Below are 27,276 nucleotides of genomic sequence, written 5' to 3'. Positions count from 1 at the left end.
GATGGAATGTCTCATGGGCCTGATGGATGCCATCTGAAGCGCCATGTTTGGTCCGTGAGAGGTTACTCGATAACGGATGAGCTCCACTCGAGAACTTATGCTTAATGTCTTGTCCAGAACAAGCAGAACTTAAATAGCCATCGTCTTTCTCAATGAGATGGTTTTTTGTTCTTCATCCCTTCTCTTCAGGACAGTGTCTTTACCCCATCTTTCTATTCTATTTTCTCAAGAGGTAAGCAGCTTCTCCCCGGCGAACAGAGTTTGACGACTAATCTCAAGCAGCTGTGCTCTGTTTTCATTCATTCCACGCTTCTCCGTCGTTCCTTGATACCCACCGTAAGTCGCCCCTATCCGTTAACTCCGAAGACCTGATCTGACGAGACAGTTTCTCGTTCTTCCATTCTCAACAGTCTTTTCAAAATGAGGTCCTCCATGATTCTTCTCATTGCCACCGGCCTGGTGTCGGGTCTGAGCATTCCCAAGCTGGATGCTCGGGGTGTTGCCATCCGCGAGGAGGCCGCTGCTCCTGCCGCTCCCGCTGCTCCCGCTGCTGAAGCCCCTGCTGCTGAGGCCCCCGCCGCTGAGGCTCCCAAGGCCTCTGCTCCCCCTGCTGAAGCTGCTCCCCCCGCCGAAGCTGCTCCTCCTCAGACTTCTACTCCTCCTGCTGCTGCGCCTCCCGCTGCGGGTGGCGACGCTGCCGCCGAGGAGGAGAAGAAGAAGGCCGAAGAGGAGGCGGCCAAGAAGGCGCAAGAAGAAGCCGCCAAGAAGGCCCAGGAAGAAGCCGCTAAGCAGAAGGAGGACGCTGCCAAGGCTGACAAGGCCAAGCAGGAGGCCGAGAAGGCCCAGAAGGATGCTGCTAAGGAGGCAGCGAAGAAGGCCGAGGAGGCCCAGAAGGAGGCTCAGAGGGGCAACAACCGAGGCAACAACAACAACAACAAGAACAACAACAACAACAACAACAACAACAACAACAACAACAATGCTCAGGTCCTTCAGAACATCCAGCTTCTCCTGGCCGCCATGGGTCTCAACAATGTTGTCAACGTCAACGCTCTCGCTCAGCTCCAGGCCCAGCAGCAGCTCATCATGCTCGCTCAGCTCCAACAACTTGCTCAACTGACCTCCGTTGGTCTCATCCAGCCCGTTCAGCTTGTTGGCTTGATGCAGCAGGGCATTGTCGTCAACGGCATCCAGATTGGTGAGTGAACTTGAGATTTCGATGTGGTATTCTTGATGCTAACTCTCCATTTCAGGCATGAGTGGCGGCAAGCAGTAAATGAGCCCTCAAAGCTCTCAATCACTGGACGAGTCGCAGTGGGCCTGCCTTCTGTCTGGTTGTGAATGAGCACTGCGCCAGGATTGCTGCCGCATCACAGAAACCTCGCACAAGCATGACTCGAGGATACCAGCGCCGCATGGCGTGTTGATATGGAGCAATAAAGTGCCGTTGCTATGAGGCCCGGGTCATGCCAGGGGCGATGAGCTTAGAGTTGGGAAAAGGGTTCCTCAGGAATCCGGATTGGGTCGCGGTGCATTACCAAAAGGTTGTCTTGGAAGACAGGGGTCTGCATGTACTTAATGTGTTTTATACAAACATGCATCTGCCAAAATATTATGACTTTGACGTATCAAGAAAAAAAAATTGTCTCGAGTCCTGTTGATCCTGGGGGCGGTTCGTGGTTTCAGTCAAGGGATCCTGGTAAGAGCCCGGACCCTTGGCACCATCACAACTTTTAAGCTTATTGTCTACTTCGCAAAGAACAGCACGTGTGCAAAAGGTAAAGAAATACTTTTCTACTGACTTATGCCACATGCATGCACCATTCTGCTTCCTATCGAATCGTGGAAGCCTTCATCCAGTTCCAACATTCTGTCTGCCTTTGCACTCTTCTCAATGATAGCAAAGTTTGGTAGCGAAATGCATTGGCCAAACGCGAATGCATCCTCATCTCCACGGAATTGCCCAAGATCCGAGCCGTCAAGACATGAGATGGAAGAAGGGGCTGGAGGAGAGGGTGACGTGGGCAGGCCGCGCTATCATCAATCGCTCAATGCGTTGAGAGGTGCATGTGCCTCATCGACGGGCACCTGTGACATTTGTAGATGGAGATCGCACGCGAACAGGGGCCTGGCATGACAGCAACTGACAGTTCCCGGTGGCAGACCGTTGCAACTTGCGCCCGGGCCGCTGAGAGACGACCGGAATGCGGGGGTCGACGGACCAATGACGGGGCGCTGAATCGGACGCAGGGGCCGCCTTGGGGTCCAAAAGTTGACAGATGCTCCACTTGCTGAGGCTAACCTTGCCACTAAACCTTAGTTGAGCCGCTCTGACGTCCGCTGCATGGGTCCACGTCTCTCCTCTCCTCTCCCATCTCAGGTTCCCTCCACAGGTCTTCTCCATCGCTCATCTGCTCCAGTGTCCTTCCTTGGATGGAAACACCCAATCATCGGCCCTGCTCTCCTATAACATCAAGGCGCAATTGACAAGCCACGGTCTCGGTCTGACATCCCGAGCCTTCTGAACGCCGCTTCGCCGGCTGGGCAGCCAGCCCATCAGGACGATGTGACGCCGTCACTCACGCACCAACTCTACTCTACTTCATCCCGTCCATGGCTGTCAGAAGACTTGAGTTGCAATGGGCTCGAATCCGGCCCTATGTCGTCTGACCGCAAGTTCCTTATCGTTCCCTTCAGTCTTCGGATGACACTCCTGGCATCTCAGCACCGTCCCAAGTCCATACGCTTAGCTGGGATAGCCATGCAGCTGGCTGCAGCGTCCTTGCGTTACCCTATTTCCACCACACATCAACAGGCCGCGTTGAATCCAACTAGCAAACATTTTCTTTCTTTCTCGCGACCCTCGTACTCGGAGCTTTTGCGATAACCTACTCCAGCGTGGGTGGAGCATTTTCTCGGGGACCAAGGCTGACCCTGGGCGTTTTCTTCAGCGGTGCCAGAGGCCGTGAAAGACGACAAGTTCGATTTTCAGAACCATCCTGCAATTCGCTGTCTTTGTTGGTTGTTAGACTGACTCTTGGTGAACATCGGATCTATCTTTGCCTCTTATTGTTGGTCATGGATTAGCATGGTGATACGTTGCCATATCGTGCAAGGTCGGTCGGGTGGAACGAACAGGCTGTTAGCGGCAACAGCTCTTGCTTGAAACTCTGGGTGTGTTGGAGCTGGCGGGAGCGACAAGATGACAATCGACCACGGTTCTTCTCATCCGATGTCGACACCGCCCTAGTTCTGCGGTGGCATTTTCGCCGAACCCACGGAAGTAGCTCTTCCTCGATTTCCTAGTCGCAGATCCTGACATCGTTCCATTGCCTTTGGTCGGGACAATGATAGACTGGAAGGACCATCTGCCGGCTTGGAGATCCCCCAAAGCCTCGTCAGCTTCCGGCGTGATGCTCTTCCTCGAGCACTTACCCAACCCCCTCCTAAAGTTTGATGTCGGCCAAGTAGCCGCAGGCCCCATCAAGTAAGGTTATTTGGGCCTCAGCTATCTGCCAAGTGAGGCGTGTGACCTGTACAGGTATGATTCCTTCTTCCCCTTGATCCCCTCGCCAACATCCTTTTCTTTGGTTCGGACAACAGCGAGGCCGGCGTGGCCAAAAGAGTGCCAGCCTACTGGCTCAACCCTTCGGATCACTCGAACAGTAACATCATTCTGCCTACTGCAAGGTGATGAGCTATTCTGTAGACAAACACGCGTGTGTTCGCTCGCATAATTCATCTTGGTGGCTTTGATTTTCCTATACCCAATCTCAAATCCCCGACCCCAGTCGTTCTCTCGCTTGGCTCATCCGAAGAAACTTTGCCCCTGCCATGCATGCATCTCCTGACCCCTGGCCCTCAACCTCCCCTGCCAACTTGTTTGATCCAACACTCTTCCGTCCCAGCAACACCCGGTTTCTGATACGCACCGGGTGACTCTTTCTCAACTCTTCCGAGCGCAGATCTCACCTTAATCGTCCTTGGCAACGGTCCAAACTTCCTATGCCCTCTCGGCGCATGGCGCAAGTGCCATGAGCTTGGCATCGCCGCCTCATAATCTTCATGTATATAATGTTTCCCCGTGTCCGCCGTATCAAGCGTTCTTTTTCCCCATTCTCTCACACCCAATCAAGTCAATCATCCGGTCCGATTCCTTCATTCCCATTCATTCATTATCTACAGAGGTAAGATCGCATATGTCTACACTCGCGGAGATCCTCAAGACTAACTTGGTTACCAGCTGTGCTCGTGTTTTCACTTCGCTCCTTTCAAGCCCGCCAAAATCACTCCTTAAAGGAACTACTCAGAGCTGTGCTCACTTTGATATTAATAACTTTTAATCAACCACACTCAACCCGTGTACCCAACCCACCAAACATCAAGATGCGTTTCTCCACCGTCTTCGTCTCGGCCTTCGCCGCCTTCGCCGCGGCCGCCCCCACAACCAACGAGCCCCGCGCCAACGTGGACCTCTCCCAGTTGAACAACCTCCAGGGCTTCAGGAACCTCGACCTCAACTACCTCCTCGCCCTGAACGGCCTCAACCTCCAGGGTCTCGGCCAGCTCGGCCAGGTCAACAACCTTAACGTCCTGGCTTTCCAAAACCTCTTTGGCGCCCAGAACTTTGACCTCAACGCCCTCCTCCAGCTTCAGCAGCTGTCGACCATCCTCGCCATCCAGCAGCAAGGCGTCTTCGGCAATTTGAACCTGGCCAACCTCAACTTTGGTGGTCTCAACCTCGGACTCATCAACGGCATTGGCCAGGTCAACCTGGGCCAGTTCATTGACCAGGCCCTGATTCCCCAGATCACGCAGATCGTTCAGCAATCTGCTGGTAAGTCATCTCCCCCTTTCGTACGATTGGCAAGCCTGCGATGCTAACTCTTTCCTCAGTCATCATCGCCAAGGAGTAAGCTGGTAATGGCATCTTATGATGTCTAGCATCACTTGAACGCCATTCGCGGGCATAGAAGGCGAGGGTATCTTTGGTATACGGATTGATGTTTGATCAGAGCATGCTGATGTTTTCTTCTTTGTTATTCTCATCGAGGTCTGGTTCTCTAAAGTCTATGACCGGCGATCGGGCATGGGTCATACTAGAACGACATGGAAGGATGGATCAGGTACTAAGGAATGATATTGACGATATGACACATTGTTGCTTTCGGTGTGATGCAGCTGGAATCCTTGTTACACTTTCTGTTTGGGGCCAACCCGAATGCTCAACCTGCAGATCTGAGGATATTCTATCATCTTCTCTAGCCGGGTCTGCCTTTTCGAATAGCCATGCTTCACTCACGAATAACAGTGGTTTGTCGAATGAGCCTACCGTCTCGCCTTGTAGTGCCTACCTTCTGCCCTCTGGGGGATATACGTTGTAAGAAGTCCTGTCTGTTCGTGTCCACATTACTGATTTATTGACCAAGCCCGTTATTGTTCAGCCATCACGAATATTATGGGATATTGTCACCTCATGTCAGCTATAAGTTGAACTCAGCATGACGAGCTTGCTAGGGTCAGGGGCAGCTATTTTGCCATATCAGTCAATTTCAGGATGAAGCAGGCGACAGTGCAGTCATCCTTTCTCATGATCACTGAAAGAGACGAGGTTTGTTGGCGGACGCCAACCATAAACCTCGGAAAACAGCAGTCCCTTATTCAGCTCATGCCCAGTGGCTTCTTGGATACGTATCTCGAATGGAACGCTGACATTTTGCTACGGATTCGAACACTAAGTCTCATCTTCTTGGCAGCAGCAGCGCAGTAACACAATATCATTCCACCAACACAGAGCGGGAGGAGGCGCACAATCCTGTCGCACACAGACATTCTCACCCTGACCAACCTCCCGAGAAACACCAGATCGAACATCATACCGCATATGCTTTGATCCTGCACCCATGCCAATATCACACGCACGATGCAGAGCATGCAGAAGTTCCTCCTGCAAGTCCAGCTCATTTCCCAGCCATGCGGAAGGATTTCCATCTGACCTAATCCGCGAAGGAGCAACAAGGCTCCGGGCTCGCGAACACTGCAGCAAAGCAAAGACTATTCCGCAAAGAGGGCCCAATCAAACCTCAGCCGCATCCTCCTCTACGAATATGTATATGCCTGTCGCCTCGGGGAGTGGAGGGGCCGGCGAGCAGGCAGGCGGAGGTCACCGATGACATGTGTGGAGAGCCAGCAATGCCCGTGCCTCAATTGGAGCGAAATCGCGTCTTTTGTGCAGCAAAGGGCACAAAAAAAAAAAAAAAAAGGCAAGGGCGGCGGAGTTGGCTATCCCTACAGGCTGGCTGTTGCAAGCAGCCGCAGCCTACATACACCCCGAAAGAAAGAAAAACGGCTGATCTTAGGTAACCAGGAGGGATAATACGAAGTGGGTAGACGACCCCGTAAAAAGGGCTGAAAATGTCTGTCCGACGTGGCGATCTTTTCGGGCTGCCTCAATTCGAATACGATGCATGGCGGAGCTTGGCAGACGCACGGTCAAAGGGGAATAGGCAACTACTACGGAGAATAAGAAATGAAACGGTCTGTCGTTCACGATTTCCAAGGGACCCGTTCATCCGCTGCCCGCCGCGAGGAAACAAAACACACCTGTGAGTGAAACTCAATTTCCTTCGCACAACGGAGCGAACACCACGTCTTGCGCAGCTCGAACGGCTGCGCATCGAAAGAAAGCGGAATGTTGCATGGTGCAGCTCAGGGCTGAGCGACAAAATACCCTCCGTGGATTTGGAGATTAGACATGGTTTGAGGTTGTGATCGGGGCGTCAGCTTGCTGGAGCTGAAAAACGCACGCATGCACAGCTCGGCAAAGCCGCCAATGAACCTCTGGCATGCCAACGCACAACTCCGACCTCGCGGTTTTCTTACCCGTCTCCATAGGTTTCCTTATTGAATGCCATCACACCTAATGTTTTGGCGCTTCAATGCAACTCTCACCTGAAGCCTGCCGCCGCACGGAGGGGCCTTGGCGCCGTGACCATGGACTCGGCCCCGGGCCGGACGGCGTCTGCGGTCGGAGTGGACCGGGGCGGGCTTGACTGGTTGGGTGCCCCCGGTACGTCCCAACAGTGGTCTGCATAGCAGAGGCGGGGAAGGAATCTTTTCCGACCCTCAGAGGCATTGACTTTTTGAAAAGAAGCATGCATGGCGTGGGGCTGGGAGAAGAAAAAGGATAACTAGCAGCTGATTTTCGGGTCGCGTGCATGACAACCTAAAGCACGCGCGGATAGTCAGTGAGGGTCGTTCGTCGTTGTCGTCGCAATGATGTCGCTGGCAAAAGCTCTCTGCTGCAGTGCATTCTGCGAGGCGGGACGCTGCTTGCGCACGATCGGCTCCCGCGCGTGCGAGATGGAGGCACCGTTTTGCCTGGTCCGTCCCAAGAGGTGACGATGGAGGAGATGAAGGAAGCTGGGTAGCCTCGTTGGGGAGCGCTCGGACAACGACCCATGGTGATCCCGCCTGGCAGGACATTTGGCATTGCCCAGCATAGTCCGGCAGGCGCTCTGATAGGCGTGGCCGGGCTTGAGGCCTAACAAGCCATCAATCGCTAAGAGCTTCCTCGTGGCTTCACGTCATGTCCGCTTGCGGCGATAGACCCTTTTTGTCGGGCGTCTGTTGACCGAAGCCATCGACTGGTGTTCAGCCACAGGCTCAGGTAAGCGAACCGTACCGATGTAAGTTGGGTTGGGTAGAGACGGAAGTCGCGTGCCCCGAAATCGACCACATCAAAAGGCGCATTGGGGAGAGGGGGGGAAAACGAGCTCGTCGGAGCTTGGCTGGCGTGCTCGATCTTGAAGTTCATGAAACTACCCTTAGCTGTGGAACGTGGTGGTCCATGTGGGGTTGAGAGATCGTGAGCCTTTGAGGTTCCTTGCCCCGGCGGCATACGCCGGCGAGATTAGGATCGACCCGGAGGCCTGGGAGCCGATGCGGCTTTCCTTGTGGCAACTCACGGGGATCTGGACCCCTCAAAACCCAGGACCCTTTGGACGAGACTGGAACTGGTTCAAAATGACAACAGTTCGCTTGCCCTCCCTTGACGGGGCGTCCGTGTTCAGCTACGGCAGTTGTCGTCAAGTCTGGATCCTGAATCGCTTCATCGTGGTATCGTGACCCCGCCGCTTTCGGACGGGGCCCAGCTGCTTCGGCAAGGTCTGTCGGGCTCGGGCTCGGCTTGCAACCCAAACTTACTGCAGAGTGTCGGCTCTCCGACAGCGTCTCGCAGATAGGTACGGATAATCGACATAAGGTACGGGCAACTGAGCGGCGGCGGCGGGTGGGTGACGTGGTGGCACGAGGGGGCAGCGCAAGAGCTCCGGGAAGAACAGAGCGGGCTCCGAGGTTCGACACTGGGTCACCCGCAAACACGGACACGGCCATGATCACGGCCATGACAACGGCGCCGCACTGACATTCGGGATTCCCAACCATGCAGTAGCAAAAGGCAGCCAAATTGTTTAGCGGGATGGTGCTGGCCGCTGCTGGGTAGTGCATCCGCAGTTGGCCCGTCCGCCTACCTAGCATCCTAGGTGCCTAGGTGTTGGGCTGGGCGGAAGAGGAAAATAGGGGATGATCTGACGTATGGCGGACGCATTGATATGCCGTCACAGGGTGCAGTTTTATGCAGTGACGCGGAGCGGGTTATGCAAATGGCGGTTGCCAAAAGGACACTAGCAGAGCCATGGGCTCTGGGCACGAACGTTTTTGATCGGGATATGCTGTTTTTCAGTGGCCCCGTTCCCCCCCCCCCCCCTGGTTGCTGCCGCTGCGGCTTACTGCTTCAGGTGCATTAGGAGCGGTTCGTGGTGTAAGGTATCCGTAGGTACGCAGTAGTTGGCTCGTAAGAGTTGGACGGATGGTGTGCTCTGGGGAAGGTCTGCATGTAGTGCTTTGTCATGACGCTGGCCGCAACCAAGTCAGGTACCAACACAGAAGCGGGCGTGGGTGGCATGAGATTTGCTGGGGATCGAGATATCGGCAAACCTGGGACTGAGGTGCAATCTCATCTCATAATCCGATAAACAAGGACGGAGCGGTGAAGGCCAAAGCCGTGTTCTGGACTGGCTGGCCTGTGACGGTTGTGGTTGCACTTGTGGCAGGGCAAGGCCTCGACTCCCCGTCACTGATGAATATCAAATCAGTCAACAAAGAGAGAGGCAAAGAAGAAGCCAGGAACAGAAACAGGAACAAGTGCCGCGATATGGCAAAGAAGGGCGGAAATGACGAGAAGCCGATTTGCAGCGGCTCCCTCCCTTGCCCAAGGGTTCCCCACCTGATTTGTCCTCGGGACTCTGGGGTAAGAACAAAGGGACGAGCGGCGAGGCACGGCGAGGATCCGTACTGGGTAGCACTATGGGCAGGTAGGTAGGACTTCTTGACGTCCAAGGAGGAAAAATCTGCTATTGGGCGTGGCTGTGGCTGGGTTAGCACGTCACTTGGGATGCTAAGAACGCTAGGCACACTAGGGGTCTCAGCGTAGCATGATGCCGCAAACCCAAAGTCCACAGGGGACGTGACGGCGGCCAATGTCACTCATCTGATGGATGATAGACAGTGGACGGTGGTCTCGTTGCTGGATCGCTCGGGCGGGCGGGCGGGCGGCTTGCTGGTTCGGATTCATCTTGGATCAGGGCATTTGGTGCTTGGCGATGAAGGTGGGAATAAGGAACCGCTGCGCGTTCGTCAGGGAAGCCAGCGCAGGCGAAGGAACGAATGGGTCTGGAGCAGCCTCTCTTTACCGCCTGCGGTGAAGAATTGCCGCTCTTGCCAGTCGCGTCCTGGTCCCCGTCCCAGACCCTGGCCCTGTCGTATTGTGTGGTTGTTGTCGTGTGTTGTGTGTCGTGCTTGCGCCTGTCCATCAGAATCAGAATCAAAATCAGATCAGATGTTGTTGCTGGAGTCTTGGAGGGCAGATCCATTTGTTCCATGGCTTCCCGAGGAGTGAGTGGACAGCAGGCGTCCCCGAAATGCGAGGAGACAATGGAACTGCTGGGTCATGTACCTGGCGAGTCGCGAAGGAAGGAGTGAGAGGCGCACATCAGGCTCCCATCTCAGCCCAGGACAGGAGACAGGGCACCGCAAGCCAGGTTGGTTGCCGACTTCCTCCTGCCCGCTGGCAACTCCACCGTACCCACTGGACGAACATCCATTGACACCCAAATTAGCACCTGTCGTCACGGTGAGTGGCCGTTGAGCCGGGTTACCCCCTGGCGGTGGTCAGGAACAACACAATAACACGACACTGAGAGAGAGGCAACTCGCGGGAGGCCCCTCTTCTGGGACCAGAAGCTCCTTGGTGGTTCCTGGGCAGCATCCCCAGGTGGTACCTTGGATAAGTCTTGTGCGAGCGAGAGATTCCCCTCGGCAGGTACCTGCAATGAGGACTTGTTGCAATGGCACCATCTGATCGACCATCTGTGTGACGACGACGCGGCCGTTCCTGGATGTGCCTGGTAAAACACCTACACGCACCACCCAGACACCTTCTTTTTCCCCGAATCGACCTTGTCTTGGATAGGCAACGGAGCACGGGGGGAGCTGTGTGCCATGTGGGCTGTAACTGAATTACCCGGGAAGCGAACGAGTGAGATGGGATGGCTCGACGGGATGAGATGAGATGAGATGAGATGAATAGGATAGATAATGACGATGATTGGGATGGACGTAAGGAGGGTGTGAGTGACTGTGAGGCACGGCCAACTGCACGTTCGCAACTGCCGCAGCGCAGCGCTCAGCCATGCGCCGGCGTCCAACGTCATCCTGCCACAGGTACTTTACCGTGCCATGTATTAGGAGTGGGAGGGAGGCATTACCTTACTTGGGGCACTATGATCGGAGGTCAGGGAATAAGCCAGGACGTATCGAAAGAACAGTTGTTTCGCCCACCAGCAGAGAATCGAAACCGATTTTGCGATTGCAAGATTCTGTGAGTCCGGGATGCTCATGCTTGTCTCGAGTTGCGTCAACCTTCGTCACTGCAAGCCTGTTTGTGACTGAGGTGGTGGTTTGGTTTCCAAGGGGCTGAAACTGACGGGTGTTGATTCAGTGACGATTGTCTGAGCATGTCTTGCCTACCTATTCGCTATTCGTAAGGTGGTGCCCGTCTACCGCAACCTCCATGAGGCTTCTGTCTCTGCCGAGTTTCTTCTACCGAAAACTCGCCTACCTACTTACTTAGGTATGCGTGGAATATGCACGAGCCGGCATCAAGACATCAATAGTTTCCGACTTCCGAAGCTGGGCGCCGCGTATTCGGGGCAAGGCATGTATTCGTGTCGTGGCCAGTTGATTCCGTAGCAATTTGTCACTTGTTGATGTCCGTATTCCCAATATTTACAGTACTTAGTTTCTTTCTTGGTGCGTCTGCATTTCTTCTGCCCCCCTGCTCTCGCCTTGCAGATACGCTAAAGAGCCGAGCAAACTCGCACGAAAAAAAGAGGAACCCCCGGGAATCCCACCCACTGCACTGCGACTGTCCAGGTCCCGGCGTCTCTGGAGCCTCCGCTGGCTGTAGTGTAGGACCGAAGTTGTATCGGTAGCGCACAAAATACAGGGAAACGAGGCCTGAAGAAAGTGTCTCCCGCGGCAAGAGAAAGGCCTTCAGGGCTGTCTTCAGAGCGATTCCCGCTCCAGATACGACGCTAGTACTTTCTGGGTACATGTCGGGGGGTGCACCGGGTGGGGGTGGGGGGCTTGGACGTATCCACCTGGTAGCTTCTCGCAGCAAGCAACAGTCGACACGGGCCATCTCTCGCACCTCCACCCCAATTCAATTCGGGTCTTTCTGGATCCCGTACCAGCATCCAGCCCACATGGTGCATCGCCCACCGCCGAATACCTCCCTCACCCCAGCCCAGCCCAGCCAGCTTTCCGCTCTTTGCGAGGCCACGGTCGTGGTCGTGGCCGTGGCCGTGGCCGTGGCCGTGGCCGTTTCTTGCTGCTGGGCCCGCTGGTGCTGGTGCTGGTGCCGGTGCTTGGGCTTGCGCTTGCTCGACCCATCCATCATCCATCGCCGACTCAAGACGTGGACTCAGCCTTACTTCGCTTTATGAACCCTGCGTAACTTTTGCGCCAGCATCCTCGACCCCTTTCCTTTCTTCCCTCCACCTCAGTGTCCATCTACGAGTACAACCCACCCCGTCCAGTCTATTACATATACCGGCCCGACCTCCCTCCTCGATCAGGTCTACTGCCTTTGGTCCCCTCGCTTCATCAATCCGACGTTGCCTGATACTCCCCAGCATCCGAGACGAGTCTGTCCTAATACACTCCGAAGATACGCTTTATACGAATATGAGCAGCGCCCCCAACTGCTCAGGACAGAGGACAGCAAGAGTTGGCTTTTACGACACCCACTGCACCCGACTGTTACGATCTACGAATAGATAATCTACACCCGAGCCGAGCAGTCGACAATTTAGCCTCGTTGTGCTACACCGCGTCGCATACACCAGACACCGGCGACTAGAGCAGAGACAGAAGATACACACAAAACCGTCACAATGGGCAACATGGCGAGACAGCTCCAGAACCCCGACTACTCGGACGATGAGTACGGAGCCGAGGAGGCCTACTTCACCTACCGACCCCTCTCCAACCTTCCCACTCCGCCGCCTTCTTCAAGAAACACCTCAACACACCAGAGCCCAAAGACGGGCCTGGAAGATGGCGAGGTCCTGCAAGAGAAGTTCCTGGGTATGTATTACGTGACACTCTTCCCCCCTCTACGTGGACCTCCGCCGCGCAACACTTGCTCGAGAGAGCGAATGTGCTCCAATCCTACACTACTTTACGTATATGCAATGCAATACTAACCACCCACCCACCTGCAGGCCCCGCCATCCATCTTGTCAATCTTGTTCCCACGTCAGCTTCTCTCACGACGCCCTCCGTTCCTCTCGTCCAGGCCATGCTCAGCCGGGCCGGTCTCCCGCTTGAGACCATTGCCTTGGCAGTCTGCATTCTCGACTCTCTGAACTCCAAATTCGCTTTGAGCTGGCGTCTTCAGTGCCCCCTGCTCGTTGACGGCGCCTCCTCGCACAACAAGCGCCACACCCTCCACAGCCCCCTCCTCGATCGTCGCCAGCAGCAGCAAATGCACATCGACTCGGTTCAGCCCGAGCTGATCATCCTCGCTGCTCTCGTGATCGCTGCCAAATTTACCGACGACTGCCAGGACTCGACCTCATACTACTGCTCGAAATGGGGCAAGGATATCTGGTCGTGCGAGCAGATCAACGTAACCGAGCGTTGCATCTATGAGAATCTCAACTATCGCATCAAGCCCTTGGTTGACGACGAGGATTTGATTACGGATACCATGGTCGACATGCAGATGGCCGCTCGCCACTACAACTCTGCTCGCCCCGCCCAGCCTCACGAGATGGGCCACAGCAAAAGCAAGAGCATGACCATTGGAACTACAGTCGTCGGTTTGGGTCTGCAGCTTACCCCTGTGGATACTCCCAAGTCCGAGATTGAATCCTTTGGCGACGAAGTACGCGCGGCTTTGGAGAAGACGGCCTTCGGCGGCGACTACATGTCGCTTCCCTTTTCTGGAAATGACAAGGGACTCTCCCCCGTCGGAGAAGAGCTTGATGTATGAACGATTTGAAGTAAGCGAGCGAGCATTCTGCTGTTTGTGTGTATAACGTCTGGCATACGGTTTTCACGGTACATCTCTGCATGCTTGGCGATTTGGGAAAGTTCTTTTTCAACGGTTTCGACTTTCTCTTGTCTTTTTTTTCTTTTTGGGATACCAACCTCGGCTTTCACACAAGGCTTGATGGAATTGCATCTTGTAATTTTGGGCGATTGGGTGGCCGGCGTATGGGGGCAAACAAACGGATCTGCTGTTTTCTTCCACACTGGAGTGGGGACTGTCGGGCATTACTGGAAATCTTATTTTTTTCATACCCTATTTGGTAATGCAGTCCTGCAAAGACAACATCGTTGAACTTCATCTATTGTTGAAACACGTGCAATCTTCTCTAGTGATCTATCGATCCCTGAAAGGATCTAAGCCACCTATGCCATGCCAAAGATCCATGAGAGAGCGCCCCCACTCAGGGACTAAGCCTGTTGACCGTCCACTTATCGTCCTCACCCTCCTCCTTGCCGTACACGAACCGATCATGAAGCCGGTTCTCCCGGCCCTGCCAGAACTCAATCCTATCCGGCACGATCCTCAAACCACCCCAGAATTCGGGTACCGGGATCTTCTCCTGCCCATCGAACCGCTTCTCAACCTCTTCAACCCAGCCTTCCAGCTGCGCGCGTCCGTCGTCTTCGCCCTCTGTGCCGCTGACGACGCCCGGCTTGGGCTCGAGGACCTGGCTCTGCCTGCTCGCCCACGCGCCGATCCTGCTCCCGCGGACGCGCGTGTCGTAGTACACCTGGCTCTCCTCCGGGCTCAGACGCCCGGCGACGCCCTCGACGCGGACCTGCCGCTGGAGCGCCTCCCACCAGAAGACCAACGAGGCGTGCTTGTTGGTCGCCAGGTCGGCGGCCTTGCGCGAGGTGCCGAGGTTGGTGTACACGACGAAGCCGCCCTTGCCGTCGAGCTCCTTGAGGTAGACCATGCGCGCCGACACGCGGCCGGAGGGCAGGGACGCCGTGGAGAGCGTGCACGTCTCCGGGTGCGAGACGGCGTGGGACTCCTGCGCGGCCTTGAACCAGGCGTTGAACTGCGGGATGGGCGACCCCGAGGGGTCCAGGTCGCGCCGGTGGAGGGCCGAGAGGGTGAACTGGTCGGCGCGGGTGTTTTGCTGAGACCCGGCGGGCGCGACTTTTTCTCTCTCTGTTAGTTCCATTTTGTATGCCGGGCCAAGGAGGAGGTGAGGTGTTGAGATCTGGCTGCATTGTGTGACTGTGACGTGATGACACCCATGACCCAGACGTCCTCCCGATGACGGCTCGTCGTCGACACAGCTTACCTACCACATCTCACTCACCACACCTCATCTACACATAGGAGCAGCGTAACTTACAGATGAGCTTCTCGCTCTCTGGCGGGGGGTGAAGAGCCATCCTGAGCGATCTTGAAAGTCTCGCTGCTAAGCTTGGCCGCATAAGAGTACCTAACACTTCAAACTATGCTTGTAACAATCTTCTCGTATTATAAGTACGCCAGAGGTAGAAGTGACCAGATTCTGCAGGCTGATTCAGGCGTTGTGTTATCGGCGTGATGTTCTGCAAGAAGGAATACAATTCGTGCAGCAATCGTGGTGGTGAGTCGTTCTTATGACAGAGCGGGAACCCCACCCCACATTCCAAGGAACGTAGAATGTTCCACCAACGCGCATTTCGAGCACCACTGCGGTGCAGTGCGGTGGTCAGCCATCAGTGTCTCTCCATGGCCTGTAGAAACCCATTTCAGTGGGGTTTTGAGTTCGGAGCAGGGACCAGCCCAGACTCGACCGGGCCGCGGTACTTGCTTGGATGACTACAGAAAAACACACACTACACACAAAACACATACACGCAACACACAGGGCACACAGCGAAAAAACCAAACAAACGTATCTCATTCTGTACATACGACGGGGGGTATCATATCGTAAAACGCCGTAAACGCATTCAGATGCGCAAAACGTATACGTACGTAACAAACGCACGCAACGCAGTACGCACTGCCCGAATAAACCTAATAAAACCATACCCTTCGTACACATGGCGCGAGCCATGATGTCTTATCGCGTTTACGCCCATTGGTTTAAAGTAGTTGCTTCTACTTTGCTCTATGTATATCATAAAAAGAAACCCCATTAACACCGAACCAAGAAAACCCAAATCTTGAACATTGAAAACTTTTCATGTCTTTTTTGTCTTCCGGTTCCGACATAAAGGAAAGGAAGGAAAACCAAATCTATGGTGCCATAACCAACGCAAGCAGTGCCATGCGGCAGTACAGACCATATCTCATCTGCGAATGTATTAGTGTGCGTCCCAAAAGACGGGGGTAGGGGAGACATACCTGTCTGAAGTAAGCCGCCCTCTGGTCGGTGTCCACCTCAGGCGCAATCTCCTCGTTCCTGGGCAGAGGGTGCAGAATGCACATATCCTTCTTGGCCGACTTGAGGGTGCGGTTGTCGATGCGGTACGAGTTCTTGACCTTCTCGTACTCCTCAACCGTTGGGAAACGCTCCTTTTGAACACGAGTGCAGTAGAGCACATCGCTGCGGCCCAGGATCTCAGGGGTGAGCTCCTCAGACTCGCACAGAAGCTGTCCGGAAGCAATGAGATACTCGCGGACCTCGGCGGGCAGAGCCAGGCCCTTGGGAGAGACAAGCTGAACCTGCACACCGTAGTCACGGAGGAGGTAGATGAGGGAGTGAACAGGGCGGCCGTAGAGAAGATCACCCACGAAGGTAATGGTCAGGCCCTGAACAGTACCAAGCTCCTCACGGATGGTGAAGAGGTCCAAGAAAGCCTGGGTGGGGTGCTCCTTGCTTCCGTTGCCGCCGTTGATGACGGGAACAGGGGCATATCGGCGGGCAATGTCGACGCTCGACTCCTCGGGGTGTCGGAGGACAACGGCATCACCGTAGCAGCCAAGAGTGCGGAGGGTGTCCTGGAGGGTCTCACCCTTCTGAACGGAGGAGTGGGAAGTGGAGATGACAACGGTGCGGCCGCCGAGTCTCTGCATCGCAGCATCGAAAGAGGCCGAGGTGCGAGTGGAGGGCTCGTAGAACAAGGTGCAGAGAACGCGTCCACGAAGGATGTTCAAGACACCCTCACGCTGGACACCGAGACGCATCTGCTGGGCCACAGTGAAGAGGTGGTGGAGGTCAGCACGAGTGTACTGGGTAACAGACAAGACGCTGTGCTGCTTCCAAGACGAGGGCTGCGACAAAAGGTCGTGGAGCTTGGAGCCGATCGCGGGGTGCAGGGGCGGCAGGCTAAGCTCGTCAAAAGTGCCGAAGGTCTTATTGGGAAGAGGGCCATCCGCGGAACGGAGCTTGGACGGCCTGGTGGAGTTGAACATGGAAGGCCGGCGGTCACGGGGGCTCTCGGGATGAGTCATGGACTGCAACTGAGGCTTGATCGTGGGCGACATGGGAAGAGCGCCGTGAGTCGACATGTCCTTGCCGAGAGAAGGCAGAGGCAGCAGCTCTCCATCCAAGCAGACAGTCTTGTCCTGGAAGGTCACGCGCTGAACGGATCCGCGCATAGTGCGACCCTCGAAGGGTGACCACCCAGAGGTGGACTGAACACCATAGGGGCGGTCAATCTCAACCTCGACGGTGGTGCCGACCTGTTCATGGAGCTCAAAGATCTCCTTGGGGTTGTCGTATAGGCGAGCCTTGATGTCGTCAATCGTGAGCTTGCCTTCGGTCACGGAGGTGAGCAGGAGAGGCAGAGCGTCAGCGATGCCAACGGCAGGGTCGGCAGTCTTGCCCAGGGAGCTGGCGAGCTGGTATGGCAAGCTTCCAATGGAGAAGACATCAATGGTGCTCAGGTGCTCCCAGAGGGCGTTCTGGTCAGCCTCAGTGGGAAGGAGAGCGCAATCAGGGAAGTCGTTCTGCGAGAGGTACAGAGAGAAAATGGAGACATCGCAGGTCACCTTCAGGCCCTTGGCCTTGCTGAGGGCAATTAGCCTGATGTCGTCCTTGGTGGACACAGATGTGACGTGGATTCTGCGGTTGTGCAGGCTTGCCAGGAGCAGGATAGAAGCAAGGTCGGTCAGCTTCGCGTCAGTGACAATGGGCTTGTGAGTGGGCCACTTGTCGAAGTGAGAAGTCACGGCGGCGACCTTGCTGATGTTGCCAGACAGGTGGTTGAAGGGGATGAAGAGCGAACCAACTTCACCAGTGACGTGGCTGATCTGATCAGCATTATCAGAGGTGGCAGAAACAGAGAAGTTGAAGTCGCAGAAGCCACCGTTCTTAGCGCTCTGCTGAGCAATCTTCAATGTGAGAGCATCCGTGATAGAAGCCTTGACACCAACAGGCATAATGCGGATCATGCTGAAACCAGCGGAGACAGAGGCCTTTGTAACAGCCAGAAGGTCCTTGCTGGCCTGAGTGGCAATGCCGGGCACGAATGCTGCAACATTGATCAACCCAGGCAGAGTGATGGTGCGATGGCTCGTCTGGAAGTCACGGGTGGCGACTCCCAGCTCGAAGTGGCGGGCGATAGCCTCAACGAGAATCTTGGCGTTCTTGACGTTCGTAACCAGAGGGATCTGGTAGTCAACAGCCATGCGACGGGTCTGGTAACCCTTGGACATGTAGTTGGCGGGGCGGCGGTACTTGTTGTTGGAAGGCAAGTTGATGTACAGATCAATCATGTTCTTGGCCAAGTGCTGAGTGAGTGAGAACTCAGAACGCTGGTCTTCTTGCTCGTTGGCGAGGACTTCTAGGTATTGCACAGGGATTTTGTGCTCCTGGAGGAAGTCGGCGGTACCGGCGGTAGCAAACAGCTTGTAGCCGAGGCGAGCAAGCTTCTCGACCGACGGCAGCATCTCCTTCTTGTCCTTGAAGGAACCCATGGACAAGAGGATGTTGGCCTTGGGGATCTTGAATCCAGTCGAAATGAGAGCCTTGAGGTACGCCTCGTACTTGTCAACACCGAAGCAAGCAACCTCGCCAGTGGAGGCCATCTCAACACCCAAAACGGGGTCGGCACCAGAAAGACGAGAGAAACTGAACTGGGGCACCTTGCAAGCCACGCAGTCGGCGGAGATGGTGGTGGGTGGGTACTCAACAAAGGGTCTACCCATCATCGCCTTGGTAGCCATCTCAATCAAGTCAACACCCATGACCTTGGAGACGAAGGGGAAGGATCGAGAGGCACGGACGTTGCACTCAATGACCTTGATGTCGTTGTCCTTGGCGATGAACTGAATGTTGAAAGGACCAGTGACGTTGAGGGCAGCGCCAATCTTGCGCGTGGCCTCCTCGATTCTGGCAATGGTCTCTGGCTCCAAGTCCTGGGGAGGCAGAATGAGAGTAGCATCACCAGAGTGAACACCAGCATTCTCAACGTGCTCTGAAATGAAGTGTCCCACGACAACACCATCCTTGGCAACAGCGTCCATCTCGATCTCCTTGGCGTTCTCAATGTACTTGGTAATAACCACGGGATGCTCGCGAGAAACCTCAGCAGCCTGGGCAAGGTAGTTCTCGAGATCCTGCTCAGAGTAGACGGTGTTCATCGCAGCACCCGAAAGAACGTAAGAAGGTCGCACCAAGACAGGGTAGGAGACCTTCTGACAGAACTTCTTTGCCTCCTCGAAGCTGGTGAGCTCCTTCCACGTGGGCTGATCGACGCCAATGGTATCCAGCATACGAGAAAACTTGTAACGGTTTTCGGCATTGTCAATCATCTCCGGTGAGGTTCCGAGAACCTTGACACCCGCACGGTGCAGCGGAAGTGCAATCATCTGCGGCGCTTGGCCGCCCATGGCGCCGAGAATACCCTCACACGCCTCAAGTTCGTTGATGTCGAGGACAGTTTCGAGGTCCAGGTTTTCGAAATAGAGACGGTCACTTTCTGAATGATCGCTAGAAACGGTCTCCGGGTTCATCTGGCTCTTTTATTAGCATATTTTCAATTCATTATTGATGTTGTGGTGTTGTGGTGTTGTCGTGATGTTGTGACGGGGCTGGTGAGATGGTAAGGTGGGGTGGGGTGAGTGGTCCCGCAGGGTTTGGCCGGAGGTGAGGGGGGGCAAGAGAAAAGCACGAGCAGAAGAACGGAAGGACAGCGGCAACCCAAAAGGTTGTCTAGAACCCAACGGGAGACAGAGAATATAGAGGATGCCAGAGAGTGTAGATGATGACAGAACACGAAGACAACAGAGAAGGCCGACAGAGACAGAGAGAGCGCCGACAGAGCCAGAGAGAGCGCCGACAGAGACAGAGACAAAGAGCGTCGACAGAGACAGAGACAGAGAGCGCAAATAATGGAGAAGGGCAAGGGATGATAGGAGTGTCGCCGAGATGGCAAAACTGCAAATGCGTGATGTGTGACGGAGAGAGGGAAGATTGAGACTCACATTAACCATAATGGTCTTGTAATTCTGCTCTCTCAAAGTTCGAATCGCGCGAACAGAACACCAGTCGAACTCGACAGAAGAACCGATGCGGTAAACACCAGATCCCAGGACCATGATACCATGATCGTCAAAGGTGACGTCGCTCTCGGAAGCGTTGTAGGTCAGGTACAGGTAGTTGGTGTAGGCAGGGAACTCAGCAGCAACCGTGTCGATCTGCTTAACAAAAGGCATGATGTTGGCCTCCTGTCTAAGAGTGCGGACGGCGATTTCGTTGGAGCTCCAGAATTTGGCGAGTTGACGATCAGAGAATCCAAGTCTCTTGGCCTGGAGAAGGATGTCGGGGCATTTGGAGATATCGCTGGTGGTGTAGTTGGTCATCGACTTTGAGAAGTCGCTTAGGCCCTTGAGCTTGTGCAAGAACCACTTGTCAATCTTGGTAAGCTCCCAAATCTTGTCGACCGAGTAGCCAGTGTGCATGGCGTTGGCGATGGCGAACAAACGCTGGTCCGACGGTGTCTGCAGTTCGTCGTCGATCGACATCAAGGCCTTCGTCTCGCCGAAACCAAGGTTGTTATAGTCGATGGCACGAATGGCCTTCTGGATGGCTTCCTCAAAGTTTCGGCCGATACTCATGACTTCACCGACACTCTTCATGGAAGATCCCAGCTGGGTAGACACGCGGGTGAACTTCTTCAAGTCCCAACGGGGCATCTTGACCACGACGTAATCAAGGGAAGGCTCGAAGCAAGCGCAGGTCGACTTGGTGACACTGTTAGAAATGTCCTTGAGAGGAATGCCAAGGCCAAGCTTAGCAGCAATGAAGGCCAAGGGGTAACCAGTTGCCTTGGACGCCAGTGCAGAAGATCTGGACAATCTGGCGTTGACCTCGATAATGCAGTACTCCTTCGAAAAGGGGTTAAGGGCATACTGGATGTTGCACTCTCCGACAACGCCGAGGTGACGAATAACGTTGACGGCCGTAGTACGCAACATATTGTAGTCCTCGTCGGAAAGCGTCTGAGAAGGCGCGACAACAATAGAGTCACCAGTGTGGATACCCAGAGGGTCAAAGTTCTCCATGTTGCACACGGTGATGCAGTTGTCCTGGGCATCACGAACGACCTCGTACTCAATTTCTTTCCAGCCCTTCATACTGCGTTCAATGAGAACTTGGGGACTGGCGGCGAAAGCCTTGTTGCAAAGATCGAGAAGCTCTGCCTCGTTGTTGGCGAAACCACTGCCGAGGCCGCCCAGGGCGTAAGCAGCTCTGACAATGACGGGGAAACCAATATCCTTGACACAAGCCATGGCCTCGTCAACGGTGCTGGCAGAGGCGGACTTGGCGCACTTCTCGCCAATCGAGTCCATGCTGCGAGCGAAGAGCTCACGGTCCTCGGTAGTAATGATAGTGTCGATGGGAGTACCCAGGACCTTGACTCCGAGCTCTTCGAACTCGTCCTTCAGTTGAATACCAACCTGGAGGGCAGTCTGTCCACCGAAGGTAACATAGATGGCATCGGGCCTCTCGTACTGAATGACTTTTCGGACGAAGTCCGCGTTGACCGGCAAGAAGTAGACCTTGTCCGCCAGACCCTTCGACGTCTGAATGGTGGCAATATTGGGGTTGATGAGGACGGTGTAGATGCCCTCCTCCTTGAGAGCCTTGATGGCTTGGGAACCTGAGTAGTCGAACTCTCCGGCCTGGCCGATACTGAGACCACCACTGCCGAGAACAAGGACCTTGCGAGGGTGGACACGAGGGTGCAGGCGCTCGTTCTCCTCGATGGTACCGCCGGGGAAGCTGACAGGGGCGCTCAGCTTCTTGGGGTCGGCAGCACAGTCCTCAATGGTGCCAATGAAGACATCGAACAGATACTCAGTGTCGCGGGGACCGGGCGTGCTCTCAGGGTGGAACTGGACACTGAAGTAGGGCTTGGAGAGATGGGCGATACCCTCGTTGCTACCGTCGTTGGCGTTGACGAAAAGTTCCCTCCAGTCGGCGGTGAGAGAACTGGAGTCGACGGCAAAACCGTGGTTCTGAGAAGTGATGTGGCACTTTCCAGTGATCATGCTCGTGCAGGGAATATTGTGGCCTCTGTTTCCGAACTTCATCTTGGCGGTCTTGGCGCCGGAGGCGCGGGCAAGCAGCTGGTGACCCAAGCAGATACCAAAGACAGGAGTCTTGGTCTTCTCCATGGCAGCCTGGATGTTCTTGACAGTAACGTCGAGCATGGCCGGGTCACCGGGACCGTTGGACAGGAAAAGGCCGTCGTACTCTTCTCCGGCTTGTTTTACGAGATCGTGGTCCCAGGGGCAGACCAGAACTTCGACGCCACGCTTGAGGAAGCACCTCAGCTGGTTGTACTTCATACCGACATCCAGGCAAAGAACACGGATGGGTCTGCCGGACGGGTGCTTCTTGGTGGTGACGTTCGAGGGGGGCTTATACAGCTTAGGGGCCTTGATGGAGACTAAGACGAGTGAGCTTATGCAAAATCCAGGTATCGTCGGGGGACTTACCCTCGGCTACGAGGTTCTTCTCGTTGGGGTTGACCCAGTCCACTGTCTGGAAGTCGTCGACAGAGAAGGAAGCAACGCCATTGACGTGGCCATTGGTGGTGCCGTTCGCAATGGTTTTCTTCTGGAGCAGCAATCGGCCCAGCGTGCTGCCCTGACTTCTCAAGCGCTTGGTGAGGGCTCTGGTATCAACGCCATAGATGGCGGGAACGCCCTGCTCCTTGAGCCATGTGCCAAGGGAGGACTGGGCCAAGAAGTGGGAGTAGTCCTCGCCGGCGTAGGAAGAGGCGACGAGACCGGCGATGTGGATCTGGGAGGACTCGAAGTGGGCAGGCAGGTCGCCCAAGAGCTCGTCAATGGTCTCCCGCGAGGGAACGCCATAGTTGCCAACCAAGGGGAAGGTGATGACCAGAATCTGGCCGCGGTACGAGGGGTCTGTCACCGACTCCGGATACCCCACCATACCAGTCTGGAAGACGAGCTCTCCGGCAATGCTCTTCTGAGCACCAAAGCTAAAACCCTGGTAGACGGTGCCGTCGCGAAGCTCGAGAGCCATGAGGCCCTCATCGTCAGAGCCAACCTGGCGGGCCGAAGCCGGGGGGTAGATGGCGGCCATCTTTTTTTTCTGGTGATCGGGAGCCTTCGTGTGATGCGGGGCAATGACAACGACAGGGAACGAAACTCTCGATAGGGCTGGCTTTACAGCAAAAGAGGTGCCTAAAGAAAGTGGCAGCGAGCTCGTGGTCAGAGTCTCGGAGGATGGTTCAGTAGCTTCCCAGCGATCATCTGCCACGATAGATCTTCGGGAAGTCGCGTGAGGTTCTAGACGACCATGTTAGAAGGAGGAGAAGAGGGAAGGAGGAGAAAAAATTCGAAAAAGAGGGAGCAACAAAAGTTTTTTTTACATAGCCAAAAAATTCGTCTGGTCCCCTCCCTGCTCATCGCCCGGGGTGTACATTGTGGGATGTGTGTGAGCATTAGCCCGGATTGTCCAATGAGCAAGCACCATCCTTGGGCGGCGGGACTGCGAGCTGTGCACTGACACAGATCCGACTGCAGAATACGGCATTTGACAGCGGGCGGTCAGTGGAAAAAGGCCTAGCGCCATCGTCCTAGTGGGCAGAAAAGATTGATGTTGCCGCTTCTAGCCACAGGCGGGCCGCGGGGAAAAGCCCAGCGGTCGAGCACTGCACGCCAACAAGCCAAACCCGCCGAGCACCTCAGCCATTCTACGGTGCAGAATTTTGTGTAATCTTGTTGTCGTCCTTGAAGAATTTTCTTTTCCTTCTCGTCTGTCCACTAGTGCGTCCTGAAGCTTTCCAGACAACTAGATGCGGTGGCAGAGTGGATCGCGGTGCATCGTCCCGATGACCGAGTCGAGTCACGATCTACCATCTGCACCAGACTATCTGTTAATGGACGCTGGCCGCTGATTTTGCCGTCGCGTCTTGGAATTATTCCTGTGGATGGGCCTAGGGTTTGGTGACAAGCTCACGACTCGCATGCGCAGTTTTGTTTGGGAGTTCAATGGGCGTGCTGTTGGTGATCCAGACATTCCCATTTCGTGGCTGGCGACGAAAGAAAGGCTGGGGTTCACAGGCGGCACACATGATGGAGGGGTACGAGGGGTCTGACCATGGCTCACCGACCAAGGTGACGGCACAGCTCACCTCATACCGCCGATGCCGGTGCTGAGATTTTGAGTGGAGCATCCCCAGCCAAGAGAGATCCGGGAACACTGTGACGACTGGAATGCTGTGTTTGTCCATTGCGCTCCGGCTCATTGGCTCTGCGCATTCTTGTCTATTTAGAGTTTCGCTTCAGTCTTTTCTCCTTGCACTTACACCAATAATTCAAATCACTGCCTTCTTCGTTGCGATCCAGCTGTTGCTGTGCACTCGGCCGGCAGCGAATTTTCTTTCACACACGACCTCAGAGCTCGACTCGGCTGATGCGTGCAGGGCTGGACTGAAGCAGAGTCGCATTTCCATGTCGCTCTCGTCCTTCATATTCGTCGGAGTGGGACATGCCAGCATTAAATCTCACGCACGCGCCAAGCGACTGCTCTAGCAACGGGATTCTAGATGGTATCGGCTGCGGTTCCGAGCCTTGAACGTGATAAGGAGGAATGCAGTGTGTCAGTGTGAGGAAAGTCAAGTGACGATGCTGACATTCCTCAATATGACATAGGCGGCAGCTGTCCCGAGATAGGTAAGGGTATCAACAGTGGGTAGACAGTAAGCACCTCTTTGGCAACCCAGCCACGAGCCCTGCGCGAAGATGCCAGGAATGGACTGGCTCGCCGGCTTGGAGGAAAACACCTGGGTAGAACATGGGAAGCTTGGCCTTGCTGCCACGCAATTGGCAGCATGTACTGCGGGAATTTGGGGAAATTTCCTGTTGCCCAGCATCGGGTTCGCACAACTGCAGCTGCAGGACTGCGATGCAAGTCTCTGTGCTGTTCTGTGCCTTGTTGCTGTGCCTTGCTGTGCTGTGCTGTGTTGTGCTGGGCTGGTCTGGGCTGGATCTAGTGATGGAAACAACCCTGGAGGCGATCTGAATCGACAAAATCGCCGATGATCATGTGTTCCGATGTAACCTGGCATGACGGGCTTCTGCTGGTGCTTGCGTGCAGGCTCAGACACGTAGATAAATGAGGGTCTCGACATGGGACACCCAAGCTTGCGGAGTTGACGCTGGCGGATGCGAGGCGGAGGCTGGGGCGAGTGCAGCGTGAATCGTCGTGACGGACCCGGTGGGCTGTCCCGTTGCCGCTGTCTGTCTGAGATGGCTCCCGAGGGCCGAGTCTCGTAGAGGTGGTGTTCAAGACGGGTACTCCAAGTCCAGGGCAAAGGCGGTGGATGATGGGATGAGAAACGGCAGGAGCATCGCGCAAACCGATGGTGTAGGAGAAACCCGGGCAGCGCAGTTTAGTCCGGGTGTGACCCCCAAAAGCAGCGTCGCACCCCGGCGTGAACAGGTGCCATCTGTGCATCCGTGTGTGTGGGTGATGCCAATGGCGGTGACGGGCTTGACCAACGGGACGGCGGGATAGCTTGGGGTGTCTCGAGGTGGGGTGGTATGGAAGCAACTCAAGCTTCACTGGGCCAAAGACTGCGACTCTGGGGCTCAAGGAATGAGGAGGCGAGTTGACCGACTGGACTTGTTCGCCTCGCCTACAAATGGAAGAGAAGGATGAGTCGTGGTCTGGGTGAGGTGTGGTGGTGTAAGTTGAGTGTTTGGAGGCGTGGGGTAGGCATGCGGTGAGCGTCAATGGTCTTGTACATGTTCTATTGTGGTGATTCAGGGCCGGCAGAGCAGACAAAACAGACACAGAATCGACCCATTGGACGAGGCCCAGGCCGACCCCAGCATCAAGTGACGACGTGCGGCCGCGCAGGTCCTGCAGAGTGCAGATGAGAAGCAGGAGAGGTTGATCTTAGCTGGAGCTGGAGCTGGAGCTGACCCTGTTCGTCCACGCAGACTGCAATCAAGGATGGAAAGTAGCCGTAGGAGGTCTCCGCAATGTAGGTGATCGTAGATGCAACAAAACATCATGGCAAGCATCGTCTTACTCCGCGGGTCCTTTGATTCAAGGTCTCAAGGAGCTCGGCGGTTGTCTCCAGCTCCTGTGTCTGTCTGCGACCCCTCCATGTCGGTCCTCCACTCTTTTTTGCGCGTGCTAAAAACCCTTGAGAAGTCATGCGGTTACATGTCTCGCACGTTTTTTCGTCTGATGGCGCGGGTTGTTTTTTTTGGAGGCATTCATCTCTCCAGACGAAGCAGGGCTGAAAAGACTTTCGTATTGCTCTGCTCTGCAGTTTAATGCCTCTGCCCTCCTTCGGCTCGGCTTCTTTTCTCTCCTGGTTTTATGGTTTCCCGCCCGCTGCCTGCTTCCTTCATACGGGATGGTGATGATCTATGAATATCCATGTTTTGTTTGGCCTGGAGTCTGAGAGTCCCCAAGACAGTCAGTCTCCAATGGACGGATTCAAGGATTAGAGCGTCAGGTGGGCCTGTGGCTGAGGTGCAGCGCAAGAGAACATGGTATCCCAGAACCGTTTTATTGGGGTCATTTCAATTTTCGTAGGCGAAGGGCCCCAGCGACGCCAGTGTCATCCCGTGGGTTTGGCCTTCCCACATTTGCGAGCACTGGCAGCTTTTGCAGCACTTGCAGCGTTGCACTCCACTTTTTAGAGGCCAACTCCCACCCCTCAGGGATCGTGCACTAGCGAGACCTGATTCATCAATTGCGAGAGGCCTGGGCGGCTTTCTGGATCTTGGATGGGCACTCAGGTCACTCTGGACGCCATTACACTGTGCAGTGTCTGGTGTCTGGCGTGTACTTCACGCGCGACACTACGTGACACTCTTCTCCACTGTCCACCGCTGAGCGCGTCGCACTCCAGTCTCCTATCCTGCCTCCTCTCTGCCTTATTCTTAGTTTACGGCTTCTCGTCTCTCGCTGGCTGCAAGACTTAGTTAGACTAGACGAATATTCTACGGTACTTTGCCTCGAGGTAGGAAGACATCCCTAGGCTATGACATGACTTACCAGTGTAAGGTAGTGTGGTGTCACTGCCTGCTGCATGTTGGCGTGTGGCGGGTAAGGAGGGAGTGAGTTGGTGGTGTGTGTCTCCTTATCGCAGGCTATCCTGACCAATGCACGTCGTCACCGACTATTTTCATCATCAGCTCCAAGCATTCGACGTTACCGAAAGAATCAACTTCGGATCCAAACCAAG

General features: G+C 55.1%; 5 protein-coding genes across 5 annotated transcripts; 3 read left to right on the top strand and 2 right to left on the bottom strand.

Annotated features, from left to right (window-relative positions):
* Positions 1 to 420: 420 nt before the first annotated feature.
* Positions 421 to 1,276, top strand: COL26b_002395 (uncharacterized protein; the record flags this gene model as incomplete). Its single annotated transcript, XM_053175316.1, has 2 exons — positions 421 to 1,198; positions 1,254 to 1,276. 2 exons carry the CDS (start codon positions 421 to 423, stop codon positions 1,274 to 1,276), a joined length of 801 nt encoding a protein of 266 aa, XP_053040622.1.
* A 3,110-nt stretch (positions 1,277 to 4,386) lies between these two features.
* COL26b_002394 (uncharacterized protein) lies at positions 4,387 to 4,916 on the top strand (the record flags this gene model as incomplete). Its single annotated transcript, XM_053175315.1, has 2 exons — positions 4,387 to 4,837; positions 4,897 to 4,916. 2 exons carry the CDS (start codon positions 4,387 to 4,389, stop codon positions 4,914 to 4,916), a joined length of 471 nt encoding a protein of 156 aa, XP_053040621.1.
* A 7,599-nt stretch (positions 4,917 to 12,515) lies between these two features.
* On the top strand, positions 12,516 to 13,618 carry COL26b_002393 (uncharacterized protein; the record flags this gene model as incomplete). Its single annotated transcript, XM_053175314.1, has 2 exons — positions 12,516 to 12,708; positions 12,846 to 13,618. 2 exons carry the CDS (start codon positions 12,516 to 12,518, stop codon positions 13,616 to 13,618), a joined length of 966 nt encoding a protein of 321 aa, XP_053040620.1.
* Positions 13,619 to 14,078: 460 nt separating this feature from the next.
* On the bottom strand, positions 14,079 to 15,042 carry COL26b_002392 (uncharacterized protein; the record flags this gene model as incomplete). The annotated part of the gene is made up of 2 exons (XM_053175313.1): positions 14,079 to 14,881; positions 15,003 to 15,042. 2 exons carry the CDS (start codon positions 15,040 to 15,042, stop codon positions 14,079 to 14,081), a joined length of 843 nt encoding a protein of 280 aa, XP_053040619.1.
* An 838-nt stretch (positions 15,043 to 15,880) lies between these two features.
* Positions 15,881 to 23,147, bottom strand: COL26b_002391 (uncharacterized protein; the record flags this gene model as incomplete). Its single annotated transcript, XM_053175312.1, has 4 exons — positions 15,881 to 15,937; positions 15,989 to 19,549; positions 20,015 to 22,485; positions 22,535 to 23,147. 4 exons carry the CDS (start codon positions 23,145 to 23,147, stop codon positions 15,881 to 15,883), a joined length of 6,702 nt encoding a protein of 2,233 aa, XP_053040618.1.
* Between the last annotated feature and the right edge of the window lie 4,129 nt (positions 23,148 to 27,276).

The sequence above is a fragment of the Colletotrichum chrysophilum genome (assembly GCF_026319265.1).
Source record: "Colletotrichum chrysophilum strain AFK26 chromosome Unknown scaffold_12, whole genome shotgun sequence".
NCBI classification, from domain to species: Eukaryota; Fungi; Ascomycota; class Sordariomycetes; order Glomerellales; family Glomerellaceae; genus Colletotrichum; species Colletotrichum chrysophilum.
This window is presented reverse-complemented; position numbering and strand designations above follow the sequence as displayed.